General features: G+C 38.1%; 1 protein-coding gene across 1 annotated transcript in view; it reads left to right on the top strand.

Annotated features, from left to right (window-relative positions):
- Window positions 1-21,031, top strand: part of LOC131075628 (uncharacterized) — a 49,821-nt gene extending 28,790 nt beyond the window's left edge. The window contains exon 2 of the mRNA XM_058012458.2: window positions 20,620-21,031. Within this exon, the coding sequence (XP_057868441.1) occupies window positions 20,620-20,742 (123 nt within the window). The 3' untranslated portion in view covers window positions 20,743-21,031. The remainder of the gene's footprint in view (window positions 1-20,619) is intronic.
- The last annotated feature ends 736 nt before the right edge of the window (window positions 21,032-21,767 follow it).

Below are 21,767 nucleotides of genomic sequence, written 5' to 3'. Positions count from 1 at the left end.
TTTTGATCCTGACAAGTTGAAAGAAAAGAAGAACCACAGTTCGGAAGGAAACATGTGCGACACGATCAATCTAGGTGATGAGATACAAACCAAGAACGTATTCATTGGTAAGTCCTGCACAGCGACTGAAAGAGATGGAATCCTGAAAAATATGAGGGACTTCCCAGATGTCATCGCATGGAGCTATGAAGACCTCAAGACGTATGACACTGCAATTATTACTCACACAATCCCATTGAAACCAGGAAGCAAGCCATTCAGGCAGAGACAAAGACCGGTGAATCCTTTATTGGAACCACTAATATACCAAGAAGTGAAGAAGTTACTCACAGCCAAGATCATCTTCCCAGTAAGACACTCGACGTGGGTCGCCAACCTGGTACCTGTTAGAAAGAAAAGTGGAGAAATCAGATTGTGTGTTGATTTCAGAAATCTCAACCGAGCATCAGAGAAAGATAATTATCCGCTACCATCATTAGATGAAGTGTTGCAGATTGTCAATGGATCGCAGATGATGTCCTTTCTAGATGGATATTCAGGATACAACCAAGTTCTAGTCGAACCTGAAGACCGACTAAAGACCGCTTTCACCACCAAATGGGGGACGTTTGCTTACAAGAGGATGCCTTTTGGACTTATAAATGCCGGGGCCACATTCCAGAGAGCTATGGATATCGCTTTCAGAGATTTAATTGGTAAATGCATTATTATATATATGGATGACATCACAGTTTTCTCTAGGCAAAGAGAAGATCATGTGGACGACTTGAGAAGAGTCTTCCAAAGGTGCAAAAGATACGGTGTCTCCCTTAATCCAAAGAAATGCATATTTGGAGTCACAAAGGGAAAGCTTTTAGGACATGTCATTTCAGAAAAGGGAATATCCATTGATCCTGAAAGAGTGAAGGCTATATCCACTATCAATTTGCCAGCAAGCAAGAAAGAACTCAAGTCATTTTTTGGCAAGATCAACTTCGTCCGAAAGTTCATCACCGGATTTGCCGAGATTATCAGACCTTTGAATGAGATGTTGAAGAAGGACGCCAAAATTGAGTGGACTCCACAAGCCAAAAGGGCGTTTGAAGAAATAAAGACCGCCATCTCAGAAGCACCAGTATTGATCAGTCCAAATTATCTCAAGCCATTCTATCTATATTCCTTCGCCTCCGATTACACTTGTGCCGCTATTCTCACCCAGAGAAGTGAAGAAAGGGATGAAAATCCGATTGCATTCATGAGTACTCCGCTGAAAGATGCAGAACTCAGATATCCTAACATTGAGAAACAAGCATACGCCCTAGTAAAGGCCGTTAAGAAATTTAGACATTACCTACTAAGGGCCAAAATTTATGCAATAGTACCAGATGCAGCAGTCAAGACTCTTCTCATGCAAAATGAATTAGGAGAAAGAAGAGGTAAGTGGGTTGCCATTATCCAAGAATTTGATATTGAAATTCAGCCCATGAAACTTGTTTGAGGACAAGCTTTGGCGCAGACATTGGCAATTGATGGACCAGGATTAGTCCAGCAAGTTTATGAATTAGAAGACGTCACACATGATGAATGGTACAAAGATATTGTGACATACTTAATCACAGATGTCCTGCTCGCATGACACCCACACAGAAGAGAGCACTAAGAATGAAGTGTCAGCACTACATGCTTCAAGGATCTGTTTTATATCGCAGAAATCATGAAGGGGTATATTTGAGGTGTGTTGATAAAGATGAAGCAAAACAGATAATTGAACATTTCCATTCCAAGTTTGGAACCGGACATGGAGCCAACCTCGCTACAGCTCACCAGATCCTGAGAGCAGGATATTACTGGCCTATGCTTTTCAAAGATACATTTAATCATATCAGGACTTGCCATACATGTCAAGTCGCAGCTTTTAGAGAAAGGAATCCTGCCATGTCACTGAATCCAGTGATTGAAGCTAGACCATTTGCCAAATGGGGAATGGATTTTATTGGTGTCATTAACCCCGCATCTTCGGCACAACACAAGTACATCATTACAGCTACAGATTATTGTACCAGATGGTCAGAGGCACAAGCACTTAAAGTTTGCTCTACTGAAGTTGTAATCAAATTTCTGGAGGAAAATATAATTACAAGGTTTGGATGTCCCTATGCGTTGGTTTGCGACAATGGATCGGCATTCACATCATTGAGATTCTCAAATTGGGCTTTTGAATATGGAATAACCCTCAAGTTCTCATCAAATTATTATCCTCAGGGTAATGGGTTGGCTGAATCTACCAACAAAAATTTGCTCAGCGTTATTAAGAAATTGCTAGAGAGAAGTCCGAGAGAATGGCATACCCAATTGAGATTTGCTTTATGGGCGGACAGAATCAGAACAAAGAACGCATTAGGCATTTCGCCCTATTTTTTGGTTTATGGCCAAGACCCAGTCTTCCCCATGCAACTCAGGATCCCGACTTTAAGATTTATTCAGGAGTACATGGAAGATACTGATGCAGTGCAAGCCCGATTGACGCAGTTAATGAACCTGGAAGAAAAGAGAGATCAAGCATTAGAGAACTTTGCGAAACACCAAGGAGTGGTGAAGAGATGGTTTGATCGACAAGCAAGAGTTAAGGCATTCCGAATCTTAGATCTCGTCCTGTATTGGGACAAAGCACATGAGAAAAGAGGGGAACATGATAAGTTTGATAAGCTTTGGAAAGGCCCTTATCAAATTTCAGAGATATTGGGAGAAAATGCATTTAGGTTGCAAACTTTAACTGGAGAAGACATCCCGTTGCCTGTCAATGGGAGGTATCTCAAACATTATTTCCAGTCCTGAAATGCTCAAGGCCTTCCCTTGTACATAGTTAGTTTAGTTTGCTTTCGTTGTTTTCCGTTTGTTTGTTTTTCGTTTCGCTTTGGTTTGCCTTTTGTTTTCGTTCTTAGTTTAGGTGTTTTGTTTTAGGTTAGTTGTTTTGTCCTAAGGGGTATCCATTTGACATTGGGTGATTTTGTCATGTAACGCTCTGACTTCCCACTAGGTTGTTGGTTGCATTTGGAAAATCATGAGGTCTTTTGGAAATACAAAGAGAGTTTCTTTTAATAAAGTCTTGAGTCAGAACATACTTGCATTGAAGTAGATTAACTTATTGAACTCACGTATTTTGTTCTCCAGTTATTATATTTTCACACACTTATAATCTCCGAGTCATTATGGTTTCCAGGCGAAGCTGTGATCAGTGAAAAATCTAAAGTTTGACTTCAGCGCCACCGCAATCCTCAAACCCTAGTGAGTTTCACTACTCACGAGCCAAAGAATTGACAAAACTGAAAAGGAATATCAAAAGAAATGATGAAAAATGAGAAAAAAATCAAAAGAAAAAAAAGATGAGCTAAAAAGAAAATATCGAATTGGCTAAAGGGAATTTACGAACAACTCCATCGGGGCTATAGACGCTTGGCTGGCAATGGAGCAATATTCGTGAGCTTGCGGCGATAACCTCGTCGGGACTATGGACGTCTGACTGGCAGCGAGGCTCTATCCAGGATGCTTTTGGAGTTTAGACGAACTATGTAGCTTATCACAGGGGAACCTGAAGATCATGATTGTCTTGTTGAGGGGAATTAACGCATTTGCACACACATGGGTAACTGTGGACTTGATACTTTGTCTCAATATGATGGTCTCTTCTTGTAAGTGTTTCTTAACTCCTGGTTTTGTTAAGGGAGATTTTTTGAGTCTTCTTCTAGAAAGATTGATTCCCAAATGTTTTTTCAACATTTCTCAGTGGTGTCGCCAGATGTTGTGACCATTTCACACATCGCCCCATTTGAAATGGGGACCCCCTCTTTTTGCTCCTTTTTTTGCTCGCCTTTCGCTTCGTTTTTTAGGGTTTTGTTAGTCAGTCAGTTGTCTGGATTTAGGGTCAAGCCTTAGGGTTTTAATTGCCGTCTTTTCAGACCAGAATCCAGTCAGTTTTGAGAGCTTTTTGAGCTTCCTTTTGTAGGATGCAATTTTGAATGAAATGAATTCGCCAGAGTGGTCTATTTTCAATTGGAATTTTTGAGTGCTGAGCTTAAATTTGTCTAAGTGTTGATGATGAAATGTGAATTTTTGTCCAATTGAGTAATTTTGACCAAATTTTGACTTTTTTGATTTTTGATCCCGGGCATTGGGAACGATTTGTTTTTGCCTCGTGAAGTGATTAAATGTGCAAAATCATGATATTTTGACCTGTAGGAGCAAAATCGCTCCTGTCCCTCAGTGAAGGACCGGAGCTAGTTTTCAAATATCTTATTGTCCCTGCAGAGTCAAGATGAATTTCGAATTGCAAGTGATGAAGAATGGCGTGATCTTTCCGTTGAATATAAATTGAAGAATTTCACGAACACGGAAATGCCTCCAGGAGTCAAAATCGCTCCTGTCCCTCAGTGAAGGACTGGAGCTACAAATCAAATATTACCTTGTCCTTGCAGGATTTTAATGATTTGACGATTTGAAGAGGTCCAAGGAGATATGTTTTATCAAATGAATATAACTTGAAGTGCCGTCATGAAGGAGAATGACCCAGAATGCCAAAATCGCTCCTGTCCCTCAGTCAGGGACCAGGGCGAAGTTCATTGTAGCTCCCGTCCCTCTCCCAGGGACCAGAGCGAAGTTCTTCATAAGGCAAAATCCAGACGAAAATCAAGCAAGTTATAAGTTTGAAGGCAAGAAAGGAGATGAATTGAACCCATTGAAGACAAATTGAAGATTATCAAACATCAACATGGGACCTAAATACCAAAGTTCGCTCCTGTCCCTCAGGGAGGGACCAGAGCGATTTTTACTTTAGATGATTTTCTTGCTCAATTTGAATGGACCCCAAGGCATGGGTGAATGGAATGGAATATTACGAATCCGTTGAAGATATTTTTCGAAGATGATAAAGTGAAATGAAGCCCACAAGGCCAAGATCGCTCCTGTCCCTCTCCAAGGGACCAGGGCGATATAATGATTATACTATCGTTCCTCCAAATTCAAGACTTTCTAAGACGGAGAACAAGGTGGCAAGGACGTCTTAAGGCATCTCCATCAAGCACAAAGCATCAAGGGTCGTCAACGTTGAAAGATTTGTACAAAATACCCTAGTTCGCTCCTGTCCCTCAGGAAGGGACCAGAGCGAAATTTGCATAAAGGCATAGATTTCGAAAGTTAAACAAGCATCAAGTGACCAAGAAGGATCAAGGGACTACGTTTTACCCAAGGAAGACGATTGCAAGTTGGAGAACGCAAGCATGAACCCAAAAACTTGAAGTTCGCTCCTGTCCCTCAGGAAGGGACAAGAGCGATATTGAATATATTGACCAATTCATGCAAAAATCACGTTAAGTCAAGGCTTTACAAGGTCGTAAAAGGTTCAAGGCGTCTTTTGAAGGTCATATACCAAAGTGTTGCACGTTAAGATGTTACCAATTTGTACAAAAGGCCTATATCGCTCCTGTCCTTTGGACAAGGACCAAAGCGATTTTTACTAAAACACTCATGTCCCGTCAAAACCAAGACAAGGCAAGGATAGGCAATATCAAGGACGCTATTTCGAAGGCAATGAACAAAGAACCAAGATCAAAAGTTTGCAAATTTGAGCCAAGACACATGGATTGCTCCTGTCCCTCTCCAAGGGACAAGGGCGATGATCCTTCCAACGTTTAAATGTCTTGTGGAATTCAAGCGAAATGAGCATGGAATGAAAGAATAGCATTGTTTGTCCTTCACAAAGATGATTGAGGCTCGAATTTACAAAGGTCAAGGAGAAATTATGAGGATCGCTCCTGTCCCTCTCCAAGGGACCAGGGCGATATTTGCCAAAACACCTATTATCCTTCGAAGATCATAACAAAACAAGTTGCAAAGGGTCTAAAACGCCATTTGGAAGGCAATGAACGAAGAGTTAGAATCAAAAACGATGAATTTCAAGCTAGAAGACAAGGATCGCTCCTGTCCCTCTCCAAGGGACCAGGGCGATATCACATTTAAAGACATTCCTTCGCACAAACAAGTCAATCGAACTCGAAGGACCCAGCTAAAATGTCGATTTGAACGTGGAGATGAAGACTTTGGACGTCAAAAATGCAAAGATCAAGACCAAATTGATGGATCGCTCCTATCCCTCAGTCAGGGACCAGGGCGATGAGGTATGTATATTTCATTTTCAAATTTTGGCGCCCAAAACAAATATTTTTGAATTTATTTTAAATGCTAAAATTCGATATGTTTTGAAAATTCAATTAAATGGCATTTAAATATTGCGCTTGGTATTAATTAATTATTTTGCCTTGTAAGGAAATCGAATTAATTAATTTAAAAACGTTGGCAAATAATTAATTAATTATTTTAATAAAACATCAAAGGGAGCGCTTGGTATTTTATTGTTTTATGAAGGTCGGCTTCGTTATTTGTTTAAAAAGTCGTTTAAATTGCCTTATTATTTACCAAGTCGGCCTATATGGGGGTGAGAGGTAAGCGCTATAAAAGGAGGGTGAAAATCTTCATTTTCACATTATCATTTTTTGCCATTTCACATGCGATTTAGAAGACAAAGGGAGAAGTGCGAAATTGAGTTCAAGTGCGAATTTCATTTCAAGTTAGGGGGTGCGAATTCATATCCAAAGGAAGGCGCAAACATCATCCAAGGAGGTGCGAACTAGGTTTTCACTTGAGCGAATTGATAAAGGATCGATCATTTAAAGGAGGTCACGTCAAGGACATACCAAAGGCGGCGAATTTGCCAAGGCATTAGAGAGTGCGTCAAAGACTTGAAAGGTGGCGATATTGATAAGAAGGACATTTATTTGAAGATCACGTTAAAATATCAATTTTGCCTAGGCGAATTTTATTCATTTGCATTCTAGAGTTAGCTCTCTATTAAGGTATGGCGATTTTTGCTTTATTGTTTTAATTTTGATTGTTGATCGTCATAGCTTAAATTTTGAATTTTGAATTTTGAATTCCTAGCTCAATCGTTTTATTTTAGGAAATGATAACTCAAAGACTTATCATGAAGTTTCCTAAAATATTCTCTAATCTATGTTACTTATTGCAAAATCTAGCTTCTCATTATGAAATGTTGTGTAGGTATGGCAACCCCGAAGGCGGGAGCATCCACCAGTCGTTCAGCTCTCATGAAAGAAGATCAGAAGACCGAAGAAGTGGAGACTAAGATCGTGTCCAAGTGGAGCAACATTGGAGATACAAACTTAGGCAACTTTAGCACGAAGAAATTTCGAGAGGTCCCTTACATTGGCAAGCCATCACCTGTCGCTCGGAGAATAATCGAGAGTGGTATCATTAAGGCGGCCGGCTTTCCTCCAGCTATTCAGTGCCATGAGTTGATGATCGAGTGTGCTCGTCACTATGATCCACAGTCCAGAACGATCGTATCCAATGAGGGAAACACTTTGGCGTACCTTTCAGAGGAAGCTACAAGTGAAGCTTTCCATCTTCCAGAGCACAGGGACATGATATATAAGAGCTTAGAAGGAGCCAGGTCAATGTACGAAGATGATCCAGATGCTTGTCTAAGCATAATCAATAAGAACTGGTTACTCAAGAGTCGTCCCCGTCTAAGCAAGATCCCGAACACACTGCATAGGATTGATTTCCAGGAGGAGTATAGAGATTTGATTACCATGCTCAACCGAGTTACAGGAGCCCCTCATGCCTTCTATTTTGAGAAGTGGATGTTCTACTTCATCCAGGTGATCGTTCAAGGGAAAGGTACGATACATTGGGCTAGAATGATTAGCCATTGCTTGGACGTACAGTTGAGGAGACTCAAGGCTACTAAGTCCTTCCACATGAATTCATACGTCATCTATGCATTGATCAGGAGTTTTGAGTATGCAGGACTACCTCACAGAGGAGTGATTGGAAGAGGACTCGGCGAGGTCAGAGTTTGTGATTCCTATGCCTACTTGCATCATCCGCCAGGGAGCAACTACAAGCTAGTTAATGATACCTTCACGATGCACATCACAAGGACGTTGCAAGGTGGAATTCACAACAGGTTATCTCAGGATGCACAGGAATTCATAAAGAGGTACGGTGCTTGGTTCATTCAGTTTCCCAAGTTCACTTATATTAGGGTGCATGGATGTCCTCTACCTCCATACATGTTGCCGAGATATTCGACAGACAGAATTGTGTTACTTGAAGTAACAAGACAGTTGGCAGCATATGCGAGGGCATTCAGACACAGACATCAGAATGGAGTTCCAGTACCTATCATTTTGGGCAATTCAGTTGAGGTATGTCCTAATGCTTTAGCCATGGATGACGCAGAGAGGGAGTTAGCCTTGTATTCTTTTTCATCTTTTGCTTTGAGAGAAAGCTTTGATCCACATGGACATTTAGAGGAGACAGTCGGCAGAAAGTTTAGGCATGAGTACCAAATAGAAGATTTTATGATGAATCTCTTAGATGATCTTGAAGTGAAACGGAAAATGCATTCTAGATTGCCTTTGGATTTCATCAGGAAATGCAGGATTTACAGAGTGGCCGACCAAGCTCAGGACAGTGGTAGACATATCCAGTCTTCCTATGATCGAGAAAGCAAAACAATAAGGTTAGATTGGAATGAGCCCGAGGTCATGGATCTAGATACTTTGATGGCACCAGTCTTGTCTTGTACTCGCAGATGGGTTGACATACAACATCAGAAGTTGAGAGAACAAGGCATAGCTATGTCTTTCACTTTGGAAGAGAAACCAGCCGAAGGTGGAGCTAGTGTGAGTGAAGGCAATCCTAATCCTAGAAATTCAGGTGAAGGTAACCTTCGATGTGCCAGTGAGGGCAATCTCCATCCAAGAGGTTCGAAGAGGAAAGAGAGACCTGGAAAGAGAGAATCTTCCAAGAAGAAACAAGAGGCTAACAGAGATCGATCATCCGGTACTTCCTCTAGACCTGAGAAGAGAACAATTCAAGTGGAAGAATCCATGGAGTCGATGGTACAGAATGACAGGCAGGAAGGAGGACAGGCACAACATGGTTCACCAGATGGGTCTCTCCAAGATTATGATTTAGATGAAGATAAATAAGACAATGAAATGACATCTCCTCCCAGACAAGAAGAAATAGTGCACAAAGAGATTCAAGTTCAAGAAACAAGATCGATTATCCCAGATTGGTTGAAGGAAAGATTAACTAAGGTGATCGTAGTAGAGGACGAGGACAGTGCAATTGATTTAGAGAGCCTTGTTGGACGTTCACACGAAGTAACAGAGAAGAGAAAGGCTACCAAGATGTCCAAGATGATTCGAGATGAGACTGGATCCAGAAAACTGCAGATAGCTACACCAGCAGTAGACAAATATGAAGGTGAGATCCTAGCAGAGGAATATGACATACAGACATTTGAGTTAGGACCATCTACAGCCGAGCAGACTTTAGATGATGCTACCGACTCATTTGAGGCATTGAAAGACAAGCTTAGAGAAGAAATGGAGAAGAATAGAAAGCTTGAGAGAGAGGTCGGTGCATGGAGGACATATTTCAGTCACATCAACGAACCTTTGGGACGTCAGGATCCAGCTAGATCACCAGTGCAAGCACTTCCACTTCAATCAATCAATGAAGCAGAAAGATTCAGGAACATGGTCCAACGTACAAGTAATTGGATGGATAGATCTCATACAGTGGCCATAGAATTTGTAACAAGGATGATGAAGATTATTCATCAAGCTATCCAAGTTCTTGAGATAATCCACAATTTGATGATAACAGTAGCTGCATTTGCCCATACCAAGGATGTCATCATTCCTGTCTTGAAGGTAATTAGACACCCATCAAGGAAAGTTTTAGCGCAAGAGAAGATCTTGGATGGAGAATTTCACAGTTTGTTTCAGTGGTCAACCTTACTCCATATGAAGAGTGTTTTCTTCGAGGACATCAGTGTTAGATGTGGCCAAGTTGAAGAGGTGATCAATCCGATCCAGGACAGAGTATTTGAGGTACTTCGTACCATTCTTGGCAGAAGGATCGAGGTCGAGACAGATGTGGATATGCAGGAATTAGAGGATAGAATCAAGGTCATCTTTTGCAAGGACGCAAATGTTACAGATGAGCAATATGATCAGATGTTTGCCACCATGCTCCTGATTGAAAGAACGAAGGAACTTGAATCTACTTGGGATGCAGCTCTTCTAGATGCATTCGATCAGGTCATCCACTTGGAAGAGAGTATGAAGAATCTTCCCTAGATTCCAATTGCAGAAATCGAAGGAATCGTGACAAGATTCATTGCATATGCCAAAAAAGAACATTGGAAAGGGAATAAGATTCTAGATGAAAGGTTGTTATAGATGACATGGCATCTTATTTGTCATTGGTTTATGTCTCCTAGATTTTTGTGCCAAATTTAATATTTGGCTATGTATTTAATATTGTTCAGTAAAAAGGAGGCCATTTGTAACGAACCCTAATTAGGGTTTAGGTGTCATGATCTTGACCGTTGATCTACTTTCGATCTGGACCTTTCATTGTAATTGGGGATGCTTTTTATACCCCCATTTTTCATTTCATTTGGTAATAGTCAATAGTTAGATTTCAGAGAGTTTGTTGTATTAGAGAGATTAGAGTTGGAAGCAATTTTATTGTGTAGCAAGATTGAGTTTTGAAGAGAGGAATTCAAGCAATTGTTGTACATGATGACTTGGAAATCAATAAAATATTGAAGTTATGGTGTTTTGTTGCAACTTTCTTAGTTATCTTCATGGTTGTTTAATCTACTTGAATCATGCTCAATCAAGGTAGTGTGTTAATTTGAAGGACATAGTGTGAGACTTGATCTTTGGTAGGATTCGTAATCCAAACCACTAGCTTCTTGCTGATTGTAGGAACGCCTTGCATGGTCGACTGGAGAATACTTTGAATCCCTTAATCTTCAATCATTATTGTATCTTGGATATGTACCTTCGTGGTAGTGTCCTTGACCTTTGATGTATTGAATATCATTTTATTACCTTAGAAGATCGCATCAATTTCAATCGAGTTGTTATCTTATGGCAAAATTGAAGTTGGTTGAATCTTGCCAAGTCTTGTCCATACTAAGTCATTCATAGGGTTAGACTAGATTAGACCTCTTGATAACCCTACTCTTTTGTTATTTTTGAATAGTTTCTTAGTTTAGTAAATCTTTAGCTTTCAGAATATGTAAGACCCCTTGAAGGAAACAGCAAATCACATCATACCGCTGGAAGCTTGTCCACACGTAGAGACCCTACTAACCAGAACCTTGGAGTCTTCCTAACTGATCCTTTATGCGAATCTTCAGCAGTTAGAGGCTTTTTCTCAAGAGAGGATAAGATGCCTATTGGTATTTTATTCTGTGTATGATGGTGTATAAAATACACGTCAACAGAACCACACCTACAAATGTATGAAATAATTAACATGGCCTCAAGCTCGTTTGATGCAAACTAGATTGTTCCTTTCGAAAAAGAGTTGATCCCTTGTTCTCAGGTTACCCCTTTTGAAGATGAAGCCTATATAGTAATCTTATGCTATGCTAATTGTAGGATATGTACTTTGTTATACTTTTGAACAGCAGTGTATGGTTTCACCCCTCCATATCATCCTTTTTGGTCTTCAATGGACGGGGATTCAATTATGTTAGCTTAAATCTATTGCTAACTGTTTTGAACCGTGAACTGGAAATGTAGTTTTTTTTGCACCTTGTCTTTGCATTTGAGGACAAGGAACACAATCAAAATCATACAAAGTAGTAAAAGTTTTTGTCCCATAAAGCCTTATTTTCTTTTCTTTCATTAGCCAAAAGAATAATGATCTTAATAATGCCTGACATTCCATTTAGATTTGACCTTGTTTGAATTACCTTTCATAATGCATTCCTTTTGCAGTCAATTCACCTCATCACAACCGATTCCCAACTTCTAATTGATGGCTGGGTATATATATACACACACACATGTGGTATGGGATTATCTGTTTGACACTTGAACACAGGTTTGCCACTTGTTTATATGATGTTTACTTATGACCAATGACTAGCCACATTAAAGCTATTTATAAGCTCTATGCTTTGGTTATATGATTTTTGTCAAAACTGTAAATGTTATTCAAATTTATGTTCAAATCTAAGTTGTAGGAGGTTTGATATTCTTTTACTGTTATTGATTGTTGCTTCTTATATTTCAGATTGCTGTAGATGACATTGATTAATTTCTATATTTTATACAGCACTTCACACGGCATCTACTTATATGTGATGCCCATTGATCAAGGCATGCCTTGACCGGACATGTCTCTTGACATGCCCAATCAAGACATGTCTTGATCGGTTCATAGGCATCGCTTCAATGAAGTGCTTTACTGATAACTATCGGGTTTAAAACAAATGCTATTTAATGTTTAACAACCGATACCAAATCGGTTCATGTCAAATGCTGTTAACATTAACAACCGATAACAAATCGGTTCACGTCAAATGCTATTACATTAATCAACCAATAACAAATCGGTATGATGAGATTAATACGATAACTATTTATAGTTATCATATGATAACATCAATCGATGCTATCATAAGATAACTATGATAGTTATCATAAATTCGATTTGTTCTTTTGCAATCACAACATATGAAATATGGTCATGGCACGATCGATTACATTTGGTAATGATGTCCACATATCGAACTGTGCAATCCGATGTTTGGATTGTGGAATGCATATAATCATGAAGTCTACCATTAGCTTGTAGTTATATCGATAAGGTAGATGATTGAATGAGAGATAAATGAAGTCTCTCATTCAATCATTTATCTTACCGAAGCTACTTAGTTTCAACACTCCCTCTTAGCTAGGGAAGATAATTGGAGACTTATGTAAACATTGAAATAAGCATCACATTTCTCATAATAGAATGTATTACATGACCTCGTAATACAAAGGATCATACCACATATACTTGTGACATGATGTATCACATAATAAGTGACACAAGAATATATCACATCATCTTGTGATATAGATATCACATAACACGTGATATCAGTATCGCATAACACGCGATACCTTGGATATACAATACTTGAGAATGTTGAATTCCCTTATATCCAGGTTATGGTATGTGCACTAACATTACGTCACATAATGTCTACCATAACATATCATGGCACATCCATGAGTCAGAATGATATCAAGTCAGCATGATATCAACATTACAAGACCGTCACCTTAATGTTTAATACAAGTGCTCATTGTCTAAAAGATCGTCACCTTTTAGAAATGTACACAGGGGGTGGAGCCCTTAAAGTCATAACACGACAAAAGAAGTTTACACATTAAACATCTCATATATTAGTACAAATTACAAAACTAATTATAACTCAATCATACCAAGACCTTTCCTGAAGTGTTCAACTTTCACTTTGGATATAGGCTTGGTCAGTATGTCTGTTGTCTGGTCTCTTGTACTGATATACTGCAACTGAATCACATTCCTATCCACCATATCTCTCACATAGTGATAAGGAATCTCTATGTGTTTGGATCTATCATGAAATACAGGGTTCACGAAGAGTTTTATACAACTCTGATTATCACAATGAATTATAGTAGGCTTAAGTGGTTCTCCGAATAATCCCACAAGTAGTTTCCGTAGCCATACAACTTCTCGTGCAGCCATGGAAGCTACGATATATTCGGCCTCTGTAGAACTCTGAGCTACTGAAGACTGTTTCTTGCTAATCCAAGATATCATGGTTGAACCCAAGCTGAAGCAGCACCCTGAGGTGCTTTTCCCGTTAGTCACACTTCCAGCCCAATCTGAATCAGTGAACCCGTGAAGATCCAAACCAATATTCTCATACTTGAGTCCATAGTTAAGAGTGCCTTGAAGGTATCTCTTGATATGTTTTACAACCATAAGATGAGTCTCCTTAGGTTCACACATGAACTGACTCAAGGCATTTACTGGATAACAGATATCAGGTCTAGTATTGACCAGGTACATTGATGATCCAATCATTTGTTTGAAGAGAGTAGGATCTACCAATGAGGAATCTGTTGCTGCCTCCTTCAGTTTGTGAAGATTAGTTTCCATAGGAGAAGTCATGGGTCTGCAGTTCATCATACCAAATCTGTTCAATATGTCTAAGGTGTATTTTCCTTGATTAAGTATAATACTGTTAGAGTTTTGCCAAACTTCCAATCCAAGAATGTAATGTAGAAGGCCTAAATCCTTCATATCAAACTCTTTTTCAAGGTCTTTCTTACATTGACCAATAAGGTGATCTTCTCCTATAATCAGAATATCATCAACATATAAGATCAATATCGGCATATCACCTTTGACTTTCTTGAAGTAAAGATTCGGATCTGCATCATTCTTTGAGAATCCCAATCCTAGGAGATAGCTGTCAATTCTTTCATACCAGGCCTTGGGAGCTTGTTTTAGACCATATAGAGATTTCTTTAATCTGCACACATGTGTCTCTGCATTGTGGATCTCAAACCCTTCTGGTTGTTCTAAGTAGACTTCCTCCTCAATTTTACCATTCAAGAAGGCAGTTTTCACATCCATCTGATGGACTTTCCAACCTTTGGCTGCTGCAATGGCCAGTACTGTTCTGACAGAGGTGTATCTAGCAACTGGAGCAAATGTCTCATCATAGTCTATTCCTTCTTTCTGTGAGAACCCCCGGGCAACAAATCTAGCTTTATGTTTCTCTATGCTACCATCTGCAACATGTTTGATTTTGAATAGCCACTTGGATGAGACAACGGATTTCCCTTTTGGCCTAGGAACAATTTCCCACACATCATTGTTTAGGATGGATTTATATTCTTCCGACATGGCATCTTTCCAAACTTGATGTTTAAGAGCTTTTGGTACACTAGAGGGTTTTGATTTGGAGAGATCATTCATTAGGGCTACATAGCTAGTGAGTCTTCGGGGCCTCTTACTTTCTCTAAAAGTCCTTGAAGGAGCTGCAAAGTCCCTTGCATCTTCCATTGTTTGTGAACCCATAGAGGTCTTTTCTTAGGGATTTCTTGGGGAGGAATTTGTACTTCATTTTCTTCTTAACACTCCCTTTGAATCTCAGGAGTGGGATCCTCTTCTATGTCTGAAGACGGAGCATAGATTTCTGACTCAATAGAGTATTTGGCCCTTTTGAAGGCTATGTCTTCTTCAAATATTACATCTCTACTAAGTTCAATATTGCTATGTCTAGGCAAAAATATTCTATAGGCTTTAGAGGCTTCACTATATCCAACAAAGATTCCTTTTCTTCCAGAGGGTTCTAGTTTTGTTCTTTTCTCTTTAGGTATATGAAAGTAGATAGGGCATCCAAATATCCTAAAGTGAGTGATATCGGGTTTTATCCCTGTGAAAACTTCTTCGGGAGTTTTATCTTCAATGTGGGAGTGAGGACATCTATTTTGTATGTATACAACAGTGTTGGAGGCTTCTGCCCAAAGATGAGTTTCTAAGTTTTGATCAAGAAGCATGGCTTTGGCTGCTTCTACAATGGTTCTATTTTTCCTCTTAGCAACCCCATTTTGTTGGGGGTTGTAAGGGATAGTGAACTCCCTCTTAATCCCATCTTCTTTACAAATTTCCCTAAATATGTCTGAGGTATATTCCCTCCCATTATCAGTCCTTAGGATTTTTATTTTCTTTCCGGAAGAGTTTTTAGAGAGAGACTTGAATTCCTTAAATCTCTTGAGGATCTCTTCAGATTCTTTACGTTTAAGAAAGTAGATCCAGGTCTTCCTGGAGAAATCATCAATGAATATTACATAATAAACGAACCCTCCTAATGATGGTATAGACATTGGCCCACATAGGTTAGAGTGAACTAGTTCTAAAACATTGCTTGTTTTCCTAGAACTATTCTGAAAGGAACTCTTAGTATTTTTGCCTAGGGCACACCCCTTACATGTATCAAAGTGGTATTGTTTTAACTTAGGCAAACCAATTACTAATTTTTCCATTGAACATAAAGCACGGAAATTTAAATGACCTAATCTTCTATGCCAAATTTCATTAGAATCTACAATCTCATGAAGTAGGGCTAGGTTAGATTTAGTACATACCTCGTACAAATAGCCTTTTCTATGTCCTAGGGTTATAGCCTTCTTGATGGAAGATTTTTGTGGCCATACTAGAACTTTACCATTCATGAAGGTTATTGTGTACCCATCATCTTCAAGTGCAGATATGGAGATTAAGTTCCTCTTGATGCCAGGAATGAATAGGACTCCGGTGAGTTGGAGAGACATGCCCGTCTTTAGCTTAATGGTGCAGGTACCGATGCCTTTCATAGGATGTGCAGAATCATCACCAATGGTTACTTCTTCATCAATTTCTTCTAACATGGAATCCAATAATTCTCTATACCCAGTGATGTGTCTTGAAGACCCACTGTCAATGATCCAGGTGTTAGATTTATTGGATACTTGGCTAGAGAGGGTAGAGTAGAATACATGCTTCTCAGAGTCATATTCTTCCCTTTTCACTTTTGCAAATGTAGCTGCTTGTTTGATTCGATCCGGACATTTTGCTGCATAGTGTCCATATTGATCACACCTAAAGCACTGAATGTGAGAGTTGTCTTTCTTAGATGACCTTTTCTCATGTTGGTTCTTTCTCTTCTTGAAATGTTTCTTCTTGCTTTTCTTGTTGGAGTTGGTATTTAGAACATGGAGATCTTCATCTATGTTCCTTTGCTTGATCCCCTTCTTATTTAACCTTGACTCCTCTTGAAGACAATCTGCTCTTAGCCTATCAAATTTAGGATATTTAGCCCTTGCACTAATGCCTTGGAAGAATGTTTCCCATGTACTAGGCAACCCATCTAGAGCAATGAGCGTTAGCTCTTTGCTTTGGATCTCATATCCAAGCGTTGCCAGTTCATCCCTTAGGGCTGATATCCGCATAAAGTATGCATTGATTGACTCTCTTTTGTTCATACTTATATGATTTATTTAGAGCCAGGGTTCTACTTGCGTTGTTTATCTCGAATGCACTTTCGAGTGCTTTGAACATATGGTAGGCAATCTCATGCTTTGTTATTATTGGCATAATGTGATTTCTCACTCCATCGACTATGATCTTCATGGCTTTTTCATTTCCCTCAATCCATGTTGATTTGTCAGGTTCATTCTCTGGTTCTTTAGATTCAACTCTTACAAATGATTCAACTTTATTCTCTTTTAGAATCATCTTAATTCTGAATTTCCATGCTGAGAAATTATCGCCTCCTTCAAGTCTGTCCTCAAATCTGATAGCATTAGCCATGAAAATGTGATGTTTATATCTTCGATTTGAACTTCTCAAATTTGGATGCCTTAGGCTCGATCAGCGTGGCTCTGATACCATGTAAATGTTATTCAAATTTATGTTCAAATCTAAGTTGTAGGAGGTTTGATATTCTTTTACTGTTATTGACTGTTGCTTCTTATATTTCAGATTGTTGTAGATGACATTGATTAATTTCTATATTTTCTACAGCACTTCACACGGCATCTACTTATATGTGATGCCCATCGATCAAGGCATGCCTTGACCGGACATGTCTCTTGACATGCCCGATCAAGACATGTCTTGATCGGTTCATAGGCATCGCTTCAATGAAGCGCTTTACCGATAACTATCGGGTTTAAAACAAATGCTATTTAATGTTTAACAATCGATACCAAATCGGTTCACATCAAATGCTGTTAACAATAACAACTGATAACAAATCGGTTCACGTCAAATGCTATTACATTAATCAACCGATAACAAATCGGTATAATGAGATAAATACGATAACTATTTATAGTTATCATATGATAACATTAATCGATGCTATCATATGATAACTATGATAGTTATCATAAATTCGATCTGTTCTATTGCAATCACAGCATATGAAATATGGTCATGGCACGATCGATTACATTTGGTAATGATATCCACATATCGAACTGTGCAATCCGATGTTTGGATTGTGGAATGCATATAATCATGAAATCTACCATTAGCTTGTAGTTATATCGATAAGGTAGATGATTGAATGAGAGATAAATGAAGTCTCTCATTCAATCATTTATCTTACCGAAGCTACTTAGTTTCAACAAAAACATTGACATTTAAGATAGATATATGATCTATTTATATGCAAGCTGATTGTCTATATTCTCTAGGTTCGATAATGTTGTATGATTTACGTGAACATGTTAAATATGCATTTTGTGAGGATTATCTATTTACTATACTAGATATGCGAGTAAGGTTAATTCTGCATATCAATCATTTTCTAATTCTTTATAGCTTAAGAAGGCTTTGTTCTGGTTCCTTGAAATCTATGTGAAGCATTGACAACAATTATAACATCAGTTCTTATCCATTTATAATTTGTCAGTCTAAAAGGATAATTAGGCAGGAAGATACAGACTATTTCAATTATATGTTGTCAGGTTATTGGACAGAGAAGCATACATGATATTGCAAGGAATATCTTATCATCTATTAAAGTTTGGGAATACCCTCTACAGGGCTTTGAAGGATTTGAAGTATCGTGTGTAGAAAATTGAGCATTCTTACATTAAGAGTAGTAGGAAACTTTTTTTGATACCATCATCATAATTATTTAGCTCTAGCTTTCACAAGCTATTTTCCAAATGGCTAGATTTTAGTGTAAAGAAATATATAATATACTCAGATTCTGTGACAAGCTTCATCACCAACATTTTAGGTATTTCAAAGAAATACAGTTTAGACCCAAGAATCATCCAAGTTGATAGCATCTGCTATGGGATGAATATCTTGGAGTCCTTGTGGATGTAGAAACTGATGTCTGCAGGAATGCTGTAGATCTAGACAACTAATGTAACACTTAAGAAAGTGTTAGGATAAAGGAAATATAGCAGATAGAAGTAGGTTCTTTTTTTCTATCCCGTTTTCCTCCCCGCATTAATTTCGTAAGGATCAAAGTTTCTCTTGTTAATTTTCTTAAGAGTTTATTAAAACTCATTATGATATTGTGGTTAGTTTCTTTTAGGCAAGTGCTCTTGTGTGAGGGTGGGTGTTCTATATTTTCAGAACTTCAAGATTTGAGCTTTGTTTTCTTCTGATTATTCAAAGAAAAAGTCTCCTGTGTAATCAAGTCTCAATCATCTAGAGATAGAGTCGAGGGAATGGCAAGGAAAGGAGTGCTGGCTATTGCCAATAAAGAAATACAAGGCCTAAGAAGGAGATTAGTAGAACTAGAGGATGAAAGGCTGCAAGAAGCATTGTTTTTAGTGAATCAAAACATGAAGACAAGAAAGAAGATCAACGGCACTTGATGGCACAAGTTATTGCTGGACTAAGATGAAAGAAATGCACAGAAAGGATAGAAGTCTCAAAAAGAGATAGGTATTTTGAATGGGAGGAATTTGAAGACCCAAAAGAATGAAATGAAATTGCAAAGATATGGGATAATTTAAGAGGGGACAAGGGAAAGATAGGATAAGGTTCTGGAACGAAATGGCAATCAAGCCTAAGAGGGAAGCCATGTGTTTGCACTAGTATTAAAGCTTTTCCAAGTATTTAAAACTGAGACAAAAGGAACATAATGTAGAAGGATAAACTAATGAATTCTATGAGCATTTCATAAGACTAGATTATGAGGAGAATAAAGATCAGTTGGTGGCAAAGAATGTTAATGGTTTCAAGTTTTCTTTTTGAGATGACAAAAATTTAAATGATGGGTTGAATCAAAATTTCATCTTGACTATTTTATCACTAGAGTCTGTTTGCTTATGACTATGTTTAAGTTGAAGTTCCTAAATAGCTTGTGGTGAGATCTATAGCACTCTGTATTTTTCCTTGTTTATCAGTAACTCCAAACCTCTGGATATAGGAAGGGCTCTATATCGTCCAATGCCTTCCACTTGGATCTTGCATTGTCCAAAAATTGCCATCTACGCATGTTAGCATAGAGTCACTATAGACTACCAGTAGAGGATAATATTCAATATAGCAAATGAAGAGGCTAAGCTTATGCACAAAATTGTGAGGATCTCATATTTGGGACATCTGGTCGCTGGTTAGCGTGTAAGTCTTCCAGTTATTTGCTACCATGTATAGCTAATAAATTGAATCTGCCATAGAAAATCATCCATATTTAAGAACCCTTAATGTAGAAACATAAGAGCACTGAGTAGTTGGTGCCCTTTTCCATATGAGCTACTTCTTTTACTCAAGTGTAAAATACTAAAATGTAAACTTGGAAGAAAGAATTCAAATTCTTTTCTGAGAACATTGAATGAAATGAAGAAATAACTTAATTCAAAACTGTAGCATCATTTGTGTATTGCAGTAAGTTGCTTGCATATTAGACATCTTTGAAAATGTGTTAAACACAGCTTTTGTCTGGACCATTATTTGATGGAAGACTATAAGTTCTTATGCTTATTGTTATAATTTCATGGTTGATATCATCAAGGCAGTTTATACACAAACAAGGCATATGTTGGGTTTGCAAATGTTATTCATATGAATAATGACATGTATCATTGTTTTGATTGGAAGTCAAAAAGCTAAATATCACTCATGGTACTAGTGTCACGTTTGTATAATTTAGTTTGTTCTGTGGAAATTTGAAAAACACAGACTGCTAGAAGGCATTCATGGATGAAGAGACGTGGAATAGAAGAAGATGGTTTGGATGGCACTAAAGAAGAAGCAGAACGTATTCTTTCACCTGCACGCAACCGTCCCAGGCGTGAAGAGTAATCTTTTAGTCAGGCATATGTCATTGAATCAAAAAACACCATCATAATTGTTCTATTGGCTGCAGGAAACTAACCTGTACAAATAATTTATATTAGTTAATAAATTATCAGCTGATAGATTAGATTTAGTTCTTGTGACCATATTGAGCAGGAGCAATCATGTCAAGTGACATTTTCTTTACAGCTATAGCGGTGTGCAAACTAATGCTTTTTTGGCTAAAGATATCTTCTTGAATTATTGTGGAAGAGCTTGTTATCTTAATAAACACTTACCATCAATTTGAGATTTATATGCTGTCAACAATATGGGTGATCTATATGCATGACATCATAAATACTTACATAAATTGTTTAATGCAGCATAGCAGGCATGAATGCATTGCCAAAAGAGTATTTCTTTGTTGCAAAATTTCTCAAGTTTTTTCATGTGCTTTTAATGACCATAGTGATAGGTTGCATGCCTGAGAAGGAATTACAACAAAGCAATGTGACATACGAAATGCAATCCATTTAGAAGAAGGTTTAGTCTTGGGGGAAACCATGTTAAAAGAGTTTTTATGTTATGAGAAAATAAGATTGTCTATGTTGAATTATAATTTATCCGATAATCTTGGAGTGCCAAATAAAGTATCATCAGTTCAAGGATATGAATGTGATACCATCAGTCAGAATTCTGATTTTTAAGTTATAGAATTGTTCTTCATACAAGGACCCATCCACAACTCTTAACAAGAACAATCCCTTTTTGCTATATATTTTTAGATCCATGTGAGTTATGCACTTACGTAATGACTAGAATGATCCATAATTCTGGTTCATTCTTCTTCTTTATTTTGTGTGCTAGTGGATTTGTCAACACCTGGAGTGAGGTCCAAGGAAATCTACTAAAACTGGTGGTTCATAGAAGTTGTAGATTGTATTGGCTGCAGACATTTTTGTGTCTGATATTATTGTTGCAATAAAATTACGAAGGAATAAATATTTTCCTTTAATTGCATGTAATTTAAATGTTGTCATTGCAGAAAT

The sequence above is a fragment of the Cryptomeria japonica genome, chromosome 8 (assembly GCF_030272615.1).
Source record: "Cryptomeria japonica chromosome 8, Sugi_1.0, whole genome shotgun sequence".
NCBI classification, from domain to species: domain Eukaryota; kingdom Viridiplantae; phylum Streptophyta; class Pinopsida; order Cupressales; family Cupressaceae; genus Cryptomeria; species Cryptomeria japonica.
The sequence above is the reverse complement of the archived record's forward strand: the minus strand, read 5'-3'. Positions and strand labels throughout refer to the sequence as shown.